Source organism: Rhinolophus sinicus, chromosome 17 (assembly GCF_057876585.1).
Source record: "Rhinolophus sinicus isolate RSI-liver-muscle chromosome 17, RSI-T2T, whole genome shotgun sequence".
NCBI lineage: Eukaryota > Metazoa > Chordata > Mammalia > Chiroptera > Rhinolophidae > Rhinolophus > Rhinolophus sinicus.
Window position 1 is genome coordinate 160,174,690 of NC_142517.1, and position 13,418 is coordinate 160,188,107.

General features: G+C 33.9%; 1 protein-coding gene across 2 annotated transcripts in view; it reads right to left on the reverse strand.

The window, feature by feature from the left end:
- Positions 1 to 13,418, reverse strand: part of TLK1 (tousled like kinase 1) — a 124,563-nt gene that overhangs the window by 24,333 nt on the left and 86,812 nt on the right. For both annotated transcript variants that reach the window (XM_019727410.3, XM_088794489.1), the window contains one exon: positions 5,631 to 5,697. In XM_019727410.3, coding sequence (XP_019582969.1) covers positions 5,631 to 5,697 — 67 coding nt within the window. The remainder of the gene's footprint in view (positions 1 to 5,630; positions 5,698 to 13,418) is intronic.

Consider the following 13,418-nt stretch of genomic DNA (forward strand, 5'->3'; position numbering starts at 1 on the left):
ACATGGGGAGTTTTTCTATCTAGTTAGTTCCATGTTCTCTCAGCACAGTCATCTTGTATAGAACACTATTCATCTTTAAATGGGAAGTAGTAGTAAGGACAAAATGTCAAGTTCAGAATTCCAACACTCTTCTTAGCACTGTTCTTGCCCACACGTGCCACGTCAGGAACCTCTAACGTTCTTCACGGGCTTAATCGTGCCTTTTCCTAGTACAGTGCATTTTTACCACACTTCCCCTGAAAACTACTGCCTACACAAGTAGCATCTTGTGTTATGTTCTAGAGAAACATAATGTACAATACGGTTGGCTTTAACTGACAGAAGAATTCCCCAAAGATTTCTTCTAGTCATAGCCGTGAATATAAAAGTGTACACACAGATTTAAAGATTAAGCCCTCTAGCATTACATTGTTCACTATTTTTGTATTTTTATTCAAACCTAAAAAGTGACAAGAAATGTCACATACGCAAACTTATTCTTTGTGGTCATACTAAGGTTTTGATAAATCAGATGACAATGGTATTCTAGAAAGAAAGACTAAAGGAGGTATTAAACTTCAAGAATACTTGGGGGTCAATTCACCTAAAACCAATGCCCTGTATTCTCCACTGTTCAAAAGGCTTGTAGACAATCCATTGTCTTCCATTTCAACTAGTTGCATGGTCCACTGTGAAGGAGTGAGAAAAGAGCTGTGTGCTTGTTCTTGACCTGTAAAGATTTCATCATGGAAGATTAATACTGATGCTGCTGCTGCCTGTTACTGGTTGTTTCTCTTTGCAGGTGCCAATATCGGTCAGAGAACAGGATTTCTGTGGCTGAGTTGTTGCTATACTGTTATCTCTTCAGAACGGAGGCACAAGGAGAGATGAATGCCACATCGCAAGGAGCAAAGGAGAGAGAGAGAAAGAAATGGTGTCAGGTGGCATGTTGGATGCGATTTTTGTTTTAGTAGAGACTGAGATGACTGCAAATTGTTTAGCTGATTCCTTCGGTCTGCAAAGACACATTTGTGTTGGTGCTGATGATTCTTGACTAATCCTGTTTCAATTACAAATTGGTTATGTTTTTCAAAAAAAAAAACCAAACCTACACCTTCTAGCACTTATATTTAGGGCTTATAAATCTCTCTCTCTCGCTCTCTGTTTCTCTCTCTCACACACACACCCAACACCCCAAAACACATACACTGGAGCCAATCTCTACTACACTACTTAATATCCCAAACTGAGATGTCAAATCTTCTACATGCATTTTCTCCAATTAATCAAATATTTAAAATCTAGAAGATGACAAACTTAATTAGAAACTAAAGAGCAACACATATCCACATGCTGTTCACATCACAAACTTGAGTAAACAGCAGTGGCAAGACATAGTTATTAGTCCTAATAACTTTAAAATTTTTTATTTCTTCTTCATTTGGGGTATTTTTGGTAACTTGTACCTTTAAAATAATATTATGACTACAAAGAGAATTTATTACAAGAAAAATGGTTTTTCAGGGATTAAAAAACTTATTTGTGTTAATTCAGTAACAATCCGTGGAAGGCACACCCACATAGTCTTGAATTCCAGAATAATGATCTGAAATATATAAATAACAACCTAGCAGAACTCCTCAAATCAAAGATAAACTGCTTTCCCATAACTGTAATTTATCAAAGACTGGAATTAAAAAGGATCAACCATAAAAGCTAACTGGTATATGGTTTGTTACTTTCCTTAAATCCACAGATTCCACATGTGGCACAGGTACATAAATAGGATAGAGCAGTTTGCCTCAAAGGAATAGTGTTTTAAAGGCAGGAAATTACTCCCATTGCAAATATAAGCTTTTAATAACTGATAACTGGGAAGGGTGTACATAATTACAAGTAGCAAAAGTTTTAGGAGTCACTTTGTATAGTCTCCATATATTTTATTATTATCATTTTTTTTCTGTTTTAGTCTGTTAAATTCTTAAGATATACATAAAAGGCAAAATTATTTTAGAATATTTACACTTTTTACAAAAAAATGTGTTTTCTGTTGACCTCTAAAAATAAATTAAGAGTGAAAAACAATATACCAGCTAAAAATGAAATATTCAAGCTGACACAACAGTTACTACAGAATACCCAAGGAAAGTAATATGTGAGAGAAAGAGAGTATGTGTGTGAAAAACTTAACTGCTTTATCTGCAATGAAAATGAAATAGCATGAGTCTGGGGGGGGAAAAAAGCAAACATCCCCACTACTCTAAAAGAATTAATTCTTCTGAATACTAAGAATCAACTTGCTGTCCATCTACAACAAAAGAATGTAGGAATAAAGCGCATGGGCATTGCCACTGAAATAGAAGAAAAAGTTCAAGAGAAAAGGTTGGCTTTGCTGGTTACTAGCTGTTATTAATTTAGACAAAGCATATACAGATCTTAGCATTTAAAGTTAACATTATGGTCACTCTAGAATAGTTAAAATTTCAAAGTTCATAAAATGTAATATTATATAATTCTCTTGAAATGGGGGCTTGAATTATGCTTGTATAAGGCAGAGTGTAGAAATAAATCACTTAGTGAATGAGTAAGCAATGATTTCATAAACTGATAACCATAAATACTAAAGAATTCTTGATACATTTAAAAAGTGATACTACACGGTGATTTTCATAATCTCAGAAGACAAAACTAATAAGCCTTAGGTAAGTTTAAATTTACTATTTGGTGGTAACCAGAAATATCTATTTATTTTAGCCACAGCCTTACTTTTGGAAGTTTCTACTTAACTCTCATTTGCTACTCTATCACATTAACAGTTTTGAATTTATATTTCTAAGCCTACAGAATAGCACAGAATGCGAACTAAACTTTAGTAAATACACATTTCATATTTCAGTTTACCTAGTAAGTATTATCTTTATGAAATAAAACACATGACATAAATTATTGATTTCAAATCAAAAGTAAATAGTCCTTCTAGTTCCGTATGTCCAAATGGCCTGGGCTTCTTCAAGGAAGGAAGTTTTCTCCTCTGTGCCAACAAATTTAATCTAATAATTCTGTTTACTTTGAAGAGTTTTTGGTAAAGGGAGAATGGAAGCAAGAGTTGCCCTGGCCAATGCACCTGTATGTGGGGGGCTCCAAAGCTAAACCCTAAGCTGACACGCCACAGGTTAATTCCTGTGCAGGTTACATGGACATCAAATATTCACAGATCAGATCCTGCCTATGGCAGAAGCTATATAGTTACAAATTGGGGTACAGTTCATGTCCGCTTAATAAACCCAGGAGTGTATGGAGCTCATAAGACAGAAGTGATAACATCTTTTCTCTTACCTCAAAACTGTTCTGTGTTTAAAATGTCCAATCTACCTCTTTTTTAGAAAACAGACCTATTTTAAGGACCTGTTTTTCAACTGTGCTTTAGAATGCCAAATAACTTATTTTTAAAACATGTAACAATGCTTATTTTTTAACTGTACAATTCAAAAACTAAAACCCAGTGGTAAGCAGGCAACTGCTTTTATTTGTGTTCTAAGGTGACACTACTTACTCAATTTTGTTCTTATATGTACTACTAGCAACTTTCTTTATAATGCATTCAATTCTTCTCACCCAAAATAGTCTCTCAGAAGAAAATGTGAGAATTCAAAACATAAAGAGTATGTTTCAGCATTATTAGTTCATCCAATCTCCCAAAATATTCCATGATGGAGGTCAAAGAACTGTTGTAAATTGGTTAAGAAGAAGATAAAGTTAGAAATCTAAAACTGCTCAGTAAGTAAATCTGATTTAAGCTGGAAGAAAAAATTAAAACAGGAAAAAGATTATGGAGGGGACAATTATTAGAAAGAATGAGTAAATACAAAAAATGGAGAAGCAAACACTGGGAAAGAGGATAATATGGAGGTAAGAAAAGAAGGTGCAGCATTCTAGAACAGTTTACACCTATTTATATAATACCTAGACATTTACATATACCTTATTTTAGAAAACAGAAGTGTTTCAGAGAAATGGAATATATTCAAAGTACCAGGAACACTTTAAAATAAACCAAGAGAAGACCACCAACCAACTAAAAACAAAAACAAACCCTCCTCAGAAGACTTTTAAAAAGTGAAGTATTTTTTTCTAATACAAATAGCTATTCCTAATTTAACTGCTTTATAGTTTCAGATTTTATATAACAGGTTTTTACAAAATAAGACATGTCAACTCTCATCATTAGAAAGAGTAATTAAAAATTTATTATTATATGTGAAAATAATAACCCTCCAAGTTGAAGCTCTAAGTATATACTCTAAGATCTAAGTATATACTTAGTGTCCCATTATCATGAAAGGTTGATTAGAAAAATAATTTATAAATCTTTATATGGGACATCAAGCATAGGTCTCTATGTATGAATTGATTATCAAAATAGCTTCAGGTGGGCACTCAAATACTTGTACTCAGTCTGTACTACAAAATCCCCTCTTCCTTCTGTAGTCCCATTACAATTCCATGTGTTACAGAGAATAGACTGAAACTGTCTACTGTATCTCAAAGAACAGGGGAAAGTCAATAACTACAACAGAACAGAGTAGAAGAACTGAAAAAAAGAAAAGAGAATAAATTTACTGTTCAAATAGCTTAGGTTGAAACTTTTCTGAGCAGGGGCACAGACAGATATGGCACAGTAGAGAACACTAATGCAAATTATGTATATACACATACATATACACTATTTATAACTTTTTTCTGTTCCCTGTAATTAAATGGCAGGAGTCTGAAGCATGTTGATAGCATTGCAAAAACAAAACAGTGTACAGTGTGATAGCAGGGGCTACCAGAATGCGTTTCTCTGTCCTACCTCTTCCTATCCCAGGAGACCACTTCAGAGATATTATCTTCAATTAGTTCACTAACTCAATTTTAATTATTATTCAGCCTATTTAAAAAATTAAGTAATCCGACAAGCAGACCATAATAAAATACTGGATAAAAGAAAATGAATTTTATATCAGTCAGTAAAATTGAGGGGACAAATCTATTATTTCTTTGAAATGATTTGAAAAATATGGACTATAGAAACAATGAACTGATTAGAATTTCAGAGTTTACAAACAAGTACAAAGCCATACATTATAAAATTTTACTATAATAACACATAGCAACATTTTTCTAAGTTATATCACTTTACACTATTACTGATGAATAGGCTCTTCTAACTTTAACAATGTACATATTTTAACTGAAACATTTAATCAAGCATTCAACAGCTTAAAAGTTAAGCCAAAGAAAATTTGTTATTAATTTATAATTATTTCAATTTATTATGAAATGGACAGAAACAATATGGAATTTTACATTTCATCTTAAAAGTGAAGCATTTTTTACAAAAAGGTAGTTAAGACCCTGGAGATCTTGCCAGGAATCCCTCCTCTACTACAGGGATGGCATCTCAATGTTTGTAAGTTGCCCCAGGTAAAGGAATATTATTTAATATACTCAACATAAAAAGGCAAATTTAATGCACCTCGTTTGTTTTGTCTAAAGTTTTTAATTTAGGTGCTTTCCCTCTTAAATTCTGATTTCTTCAATAAGAGACTTATAACACAACTCTCCACAACCTCTGGAAACAAAGAGAATCCAACAGATGCTTCACATACCTTTTTGAGATATCCTAGTCTAAGTTTGAAAATTTCTTCTTGTTCATGATATTCTGCCAAAGTCAACCTGTCAAAAATAAAATTGTAATTCTAGATATTAAGATTAATATTTCTTATTAACAGCTATGTAAAATAAGATAAAATTAATCAAATGGAAATACTAAAATGTTGACAGCTTTCAGCCCAAAAATCCTTTAAGATACTCTTCAGAATACATCTAATACTTATACTTGTAAATAGAACAATTAATTAATACACACACGCACATACACACATTTTTGTTAACTTCTCCATTTGGTTTTCAAGCATTAATAAGCAAAGTAGCAGATAGTACTATATACCAGGCAATAATTCTTACACTTTTAAGATCATGGCTCTCTAAAAACAATTTAAAGGCATTTATAAACACTCTATCCAGAAAATTTCACATATAAATAATTTTGGGGTTCACAGATCTCAGTTTAAGAATTTTTATTCCAGGGTCTTCTTTCATCAAATAGAAGGCAAACCCCAAAATAGCAAAAGAGACATTTTTCACATTTCTCTCCATTTCCCTATCAGGAAATACTTGACATGTGTTAGCTTTTTAGATATCTCTGTTTTCTATTTCCATTAATAAAAAACGTTTTTGGATAAGATGTACAATATTTAGATGATATGAATTGGGGACAATCTTCTTTTAAAAAAAACGTGATTTTCCTGCAAACTAAAAAGAGCTAAGCTAGGATAATGTTAATTTTAATGGCTTTTAATCACCACATCAATTAGTTGTAGGATGTCCACATCCTAATCCCTGGGACATGTGAATATGTTAAGTTTTACAGCAAAGGCGACTTAAGGTAACAGATAGAGTAAGGTAGCCAATCAGCTGATCTTAAAGTAGGGAGTTATTCTGAAGTATCCTTGTGGGCCCAACGTAATCACAAGAGTCCTTAAATGAAGAGAAGAGCAGACAAGTCAGAATCAGAGTGATATGACACGAGAAAGGTCGACTGGCTGCTGCTGGCTTGCAGACAGAAGGGATCGTTAACCAAGGAATGTGGGCAGCTTCTAGAAAGGCAAGGAAATGGGTTCTCCTCTAAAGCCATAAGAAGTAAAACAGCCTTGATGACACCTCAATGAGATGACAGCTCAATGAACCCACTTCAGATTTGTAATCTCCAAAACTGTAAGATAAACAATTTGTGCTATTTTAAGCTACTGAATTTGTGGTAATCTGTTACAGCAGTACAATAGAAAACTACAACAGATCTTAGTACCTGGAAGTGGTTCCTGCAATAAACAACCTAAAAATGTGGAAATGGCATTGGTATTGAGTGGTGGATAAGAGGCTAGGAGAATTTTGAGGAGCATGATTTTAAATTTAACAAAGCTTAGACTCCTTGAACAGATTGTTAGCAGAAATGTGGATGTTAACAACTCTGCTACTGAGGACTCAAGGAATTCCAAAGTACAGCAAAAAACATACCCCTTTAGAGAAGACTTAAGTTGTCAAGGACTGTTGACAGAAATATAGACAGCATAGGCGCTGTGGGTGAGACTCAGAAGGAAATAAGAAACATGTTATTCCTAAGGAAAAAGAGCAATGCTGGAGGTATACACTCCCCGACTTCAGCTTGTACTACAGGGCAACAATAATCAAAACAGTATGGTATTGGCAGAAAAACAGACACACAGAGACCAATGGAATAGAATTGAGAACACAGAAATAAATCCCCATAAATATGAACAGATAATTTTTGACAAAGAAGCCAAGAACATACAATGGAAAAAAGCCTCTTGAATAAATGGTGCTGGGAGAATTGGAAAGCGAAAGAATGAAACTGGACTGCTATCTGTCACCATGTACCAAAATTAATTCAAAATGGATCAAAGACCTAAATATAAGACCTAAAACAATATACTGCATAGAAGAAAACATAGGTACTAAACTTATGGACCTTGGGTTCAAAGAGCATTTTATGAATTTGACTCCAAAGGCAAGGGAAGTAAAAGCTAAAATAAATGAATGGGACTATATCTAACTTAAAAGCTTCTGCACAGCAAAAGAAACCATCAACAAAATAAAGAGGCAACCAACTGAACGGGAGAAGATTTTTGTAAACAGCACCTCCGATAAGGGGCTAATATCCAAAATATATAAGGAACTCATACAACTCAACAACAAAAAACCAAACAATCCAATTAAAAAATGGGCAGAGGACCTGAAGAGACATTTCTCCAAAGAGGACATCAAATGGCCAATAGACATATGAAAAAATGCTCAACATCACTAATCATCAGAGAAATGCAGATGAAAACCACAATGAGATATCACCTCACCCCAGTTAGAATGGCAATCATCAACAAGAAAAATAACAAGTGTTGGAGAGGCTGTGGAGAAAAAGGAATCCTCACACACTGATGGTGGGAATGCAGACTGGTGCAGCCGCTATGGAAGGCAGTGTAGAGGTTCCTCAAAAAACTACGAATAGAATTACCATATGACCCAGCAATTCCTCTCCTGGGTATCTACCCAAAAAATCTGAAAACATTTATCCATAAAGATATATAAGCTCCGATGTTCATTGCAGCTTTATTTACGGTGGCCAAGACATGGAAACAACCAAAGTGGTCCTTCGATGGATGAATGGATAAAGAAGTTGTGGTATATATACACAATGGAATGCTATTCGGCCATAAGAAAAGATGAAATAGTACCATTTGTGACAACATGGATGGATCTTGAGATTATAATGCTAAGTCAAATAAGTCAGACAGAAAAAGCAGAGAACCATACAATTTCACTGATATGTGGTATATAAAACTGAAAACAACAAGAGAACAAGACAACAAATGAAGAAACAAAAACTCATAGACACAGACAATAATTCACTGGTTACCAGAGGGTAAGGGGGGAGGGGGTGGTAGATGAGGTTAAAGGGGCTCAACTATATGGTGATGGAAAGGAACTGACTCTGGGTGGTGAACACACAATGTGATATATAGATGATGTGTTACAGAATTGTACACCTGAAACCTATGTAACTTTACTAATAATTGTCACCCCAATAAACTTTAATTTAAAAAAAAGAAAAAAAAAAGAAAATTGAAGGAATGGGTATCTTTGTCATTATGGAAGATAGTTTTAGCAGAACTGCATCCTGCCGTTATGCAGAAAGCCAAACTTATGAGAAATGAATTTAAATATTTAGCTTAGGGGATTTTCCAAACAACGTGTTGTTAAAAGCATAGACTGTTTTCTTCTTGCTGTTTATATTAAAATATGAGAAGAGAGAGATAAATTAAGGGAAGAAATATTCAACAAAAAGAAACCAGGACGACTTAATAGTTTAAGAAATTCTCATCCTAGCCAGAGTGCAAAATACACTAAAAATGAGATTCACTGTCAGAAAAGCTATTCTTAAAAAAAACGGGGTGAGGGGGCGAGAGGAAGAGGGAGCAGCTGGACAACTTTTTGCTAATACCCCAGAAAGATCAGAATATTCAGTCACATAAATGGTCTTTGAAAAGAAGAAGTGTGTGACTCAATGGATCCCCCTCAGCCTTCTCAGCAGAAGCTTAAACATAGCAATGGGATTATCTAGAAATGATTGTGGAGGATCCTCTTGTCTAATGAATTGAATCCTTGTTTTATATATGGGAGATCCACGTGATTCTTGACAATGTTATACCAGCAGAAACACTGCCAGTTTGGATTTAAAAGGACAGAGAGAGTATTAAATGAAAGGCCATCAGATCCCCAAAATAATGCAAACAAGAAACGGGCTGATAAAAGCTACTCAGCTACAAATGCAAATTAACCTTCATCAAAAAGACTCAGAGTTGTTGACAAAATGTTGAGCCCAGGAGGTAGAGCCCCGAGCCACAAATAATTATTACCAGATCTTGAAACCAAATGGAGCTTGCCTGGATGGATTTCAAAACTGCTAGGGATCACTGACTCTTTCAATTTTTTCTGTTTGAATAGGAATGTCTGTAACTGTTATTTGCCATACTTTTTTTTTTGGTCTGTCCCCACAATTGTATTTTGGAAAGAGATTACCTTCTTTCTTGAGGTTCACAGATTAAGAGAAATTGTCTCAGGGTGCAGTGAGATTTAGAACGTTTGAGCTGTGAGATTTAGATGAGATTTTGGACGTTGAGCTGACACTGTAATGGGGTTGAGACTTTTGGGGATGGTGGGGTAGGATTAAATATATTTTGAATTTGGGAAGGATGTGAATTTTGGGTCAGAAGGCAGACTGTGATAGGCAGAATAATGGCTTCTCAAAGATGCCACATCTCAATCCTCAGACTATGCGAATATCTTACCTTACATTGCAAAGTATTAAATGAGAGTAAAGGTTCCTAGTTAGCTGACCTTAAAATAAGGTGGTTATCCTGGATAATACAGCTTAAATAAGCACACAGAACAAAGAAAAACATTTTTACCTGAAGGAAACTGGAAAAAAGTACAGAAGCAGTAACATTTGAGTTTGGTTAAAGAGGAGAAACAGAAGGAAGCCAGGAAGAAGAAATGGCACATATGGGGGCATGGTAACTCAAGAGCATAGCATGTAGAGACGCAAGCATAAAGAAAACTGAATGCATAGTATAAATTAAGGAAGTTATCTACTACTGTTTGCTAAGAGGTTTAATCACAGGTCAATGCTGAATTTTATCTGTTTCTTATTTTGACATCTGTTAGGATGATCATGTCTTTCTCTTTATGTGGAAAATTACATTGATATTTCTAATGTTAAACCAACCTTCCATACCTAAAATAAATCCAACTTGGGTTTGATAGGTTATCATTTTATATATTATATTGTGGGTTACATTTACTTTTATAAGTGAAATTAGCCAATAACTTTCCTTCCTTGTACGATCTTTCTTAATTTTGACACCAAGATTTTGTTGGCCTCATAAAATAAGCTGGAAATATTTCTGCCTTAGCATTCTTCAAAAAAGTTTTTAAAAGACTGGTACTACTTCTTCCTTAATTGGTTGGTAGAATTCATAGATGAAGTCATCTGTACCTGGAGTTTTCTTTGATCAAAGATTTTAATTACAGATTCAATTTCCTTAATAGCTATAGAACTATTTGAATTTTATTTCTTCTCATGTTAATTTTGTTAAGTTGTATTTTTCTAGAAATTTATTCATTTCACAAAAATTTAAAATTTAAGCCATTTATAATATTTTGTTTTCCTTTAAATAACTGTAGACTTGTAAGTAATATTTTTTTCATTCCTGATAATGGCTGCCTTCTCTTTTTTCAGTTTACTAGTTTATTTATTTATTTTTGAACACACATGCCTTTTTTAGGATTGGTTAATTCTCTGTATTGTATGTTTGCTTGCTGTATCATTAATTACTATTCTTATCTTTCCCCTCTTCCTTCTTGGGTTAGTTCTGCTGCTAATCTCCTAACTCACTGACATAGATGCTTAGTTTATAAAGTTTTCGTTTTTCTTCTTTTCCTAGATAGTAGTATACAGGCTATAAATTTCCCTCTAGATACGTTTCAGATTTATCTCACAAATTTTGCTATGTAGCACTTGCACTATCATTCGTCTAAAAATATTTTTCATTTCCATCTAGACTTTTCCACTATCTTTTTTGTTACTGATTTCTAATTTAATTTCACTGTGATCACAGAACATACTCTATATGATTCCAATCCTTTAAGTTTCACCCTGAGTTCTACCAAACATTTAAGGATGAAACAATCCCAGTCTTATGCAAACTCTTTCAATCCTTTGAAATTTGTTGGAACTTGTTTTATGACCTAACATGGTCAATTTTTTATAAGTCCATGCTCTAAAAAACATATATTCTGCAGATATTAGCGGATGTTCCATTAGGTCAAGTTTGTCAAGTTCACTGGAATTTTCTATATTCATACTGTGTGTTCTGTTTTGTATTGTTTCATTTTTATCTACATGTTCTATTACTAAGAAATGTACGCGCTGAAATCTCCTATTATGATTTGTGGATCTGTTTATATCTCCTTAAAGTACTGTCAATTTTTAATTTATCTTGAGGACATGTTATTATGTGCATACAAATTTAGAATTATTATTATATGTTCCTGGTGATTTAAACCTTTTGTAGTTAGTTATGCAATAACCACTCTATTTCTTATAAATATATAGATAAAATCCAAACAATTTAAAATATATTTAACATGATGTCAAAATCTTGATTAAAATGTATTAATGTACAGTTAATGCAAGGATGACTTAAGACATTATCTGTAGATAATATTAGCTATGCATTATTATTATTAGCTATATATTTAACTACTAGTGCTTCTAGTAGTTAAAAAATTAGTTAAGAGCCAGGAACCATGCAAGTACTTTATATGTGTTACCTCACATCATTCTTTCAAAATCATGATGTACATACTTTCATTAAGTGAAGAAACCAAGGCTCAAAGAGGTAAAATAGCTTAATAACAACCTGAAAGAATCAAGCTTAGACTCCACATCTGACTACAGAGCTTCAAGTTCTAATCACTATAGTAGTAACTTCATTTTCTATGTTAATTTATTGATAGAAAATAACTAAGGATTCGTGAGCCCTATTATAATTATACTAGATATTCTGCACACAAGGCAAAGCCTAATTTCCACTAAACAGTGATTCAAAAGGAGTTTTTAGAAGATAGTTGCAGAGTATGGCTGCTAAAATCAAACTATAATATACCGTGTTTCCCCGAAAATAAGACCTAGCCGAACCATCAGCTCTAATGTGTCTTTTGTAGCAAAAATTAATATGAGACCTGGTCTTATTTTAATATAAGACCGGGACGAACAGAACAGGAACAGGAACAGAACAATATAAAATACTGGGTCTTATATGAATTTTTGCTCCAAAAGTCACATTAGAGCTGATGGTCTAGCTAGGTCTTATTTTCGGGTACACACAATATATGAATCAAAGTGCTTTTTGTGGCTTTTCCCCCTATTTAAATCTGCATCTGTATAAGAATGCAATCAAATTACTATATAGTATCAATTCATTTGCCACTCCAAGAACACATGGCAGTATAACTTCAGAGTTAGTTCTAAGTCAACATATGCAATAAAATGGGATAGAAATGAGACAAGTCTATGATTATTAAACTACAGTTCTAGCTGTTAGCATCTTGGAAGACAAATAGGAAGCAAAACACCTGTAACAAACGGAAAAATGGTGTGTTGAGGAGAAAATGAAATCAATCAAATACTTATGTATTGTAATTTAGTATTTGCTGACTACTTCCCATGTGCGGGCAACTGTTCCAAATATTGAGAATATGTATACATATAAAATAGTGAGATAAATGCTACAATATAGATGAGAATGTACAAAAGGCTGTGGGCACCTGAGGGGGCGGGAGGAAGCCGCCAGGAAGAAAAAATGTTAGAGAGTGCTTCTTATTAAAATTGGCATTTCAGCCAAGTGTTAAGAGATGAATAGGAAATGAGGTGAAGAAAGGCAAGGAACCAGATTCACAAAGGCCCAGAAATAGTCTATTTAGAGAACTGGAAGAGTTTACCACAGTGGACACAGGGCAAATGGTGGGGAATGAGGCTAAAGAGGGAAGTATGCCTTTAAAGAATCTTCCTGAGAGAAGAATTTTATCTTGAAGGCCAGTGAAGGAAACATGAAACTTACATGATGAAACACATAAGAAAACAGTCATCTAGGTTATACAGAGAAAGGGAAACATCTAAGATGTTTCATTAACTGTGTCATTAACTGAGTGAATGGTAACGCTGTGTGATGAAGAGACAGATGGCACTATGGCAACACTGC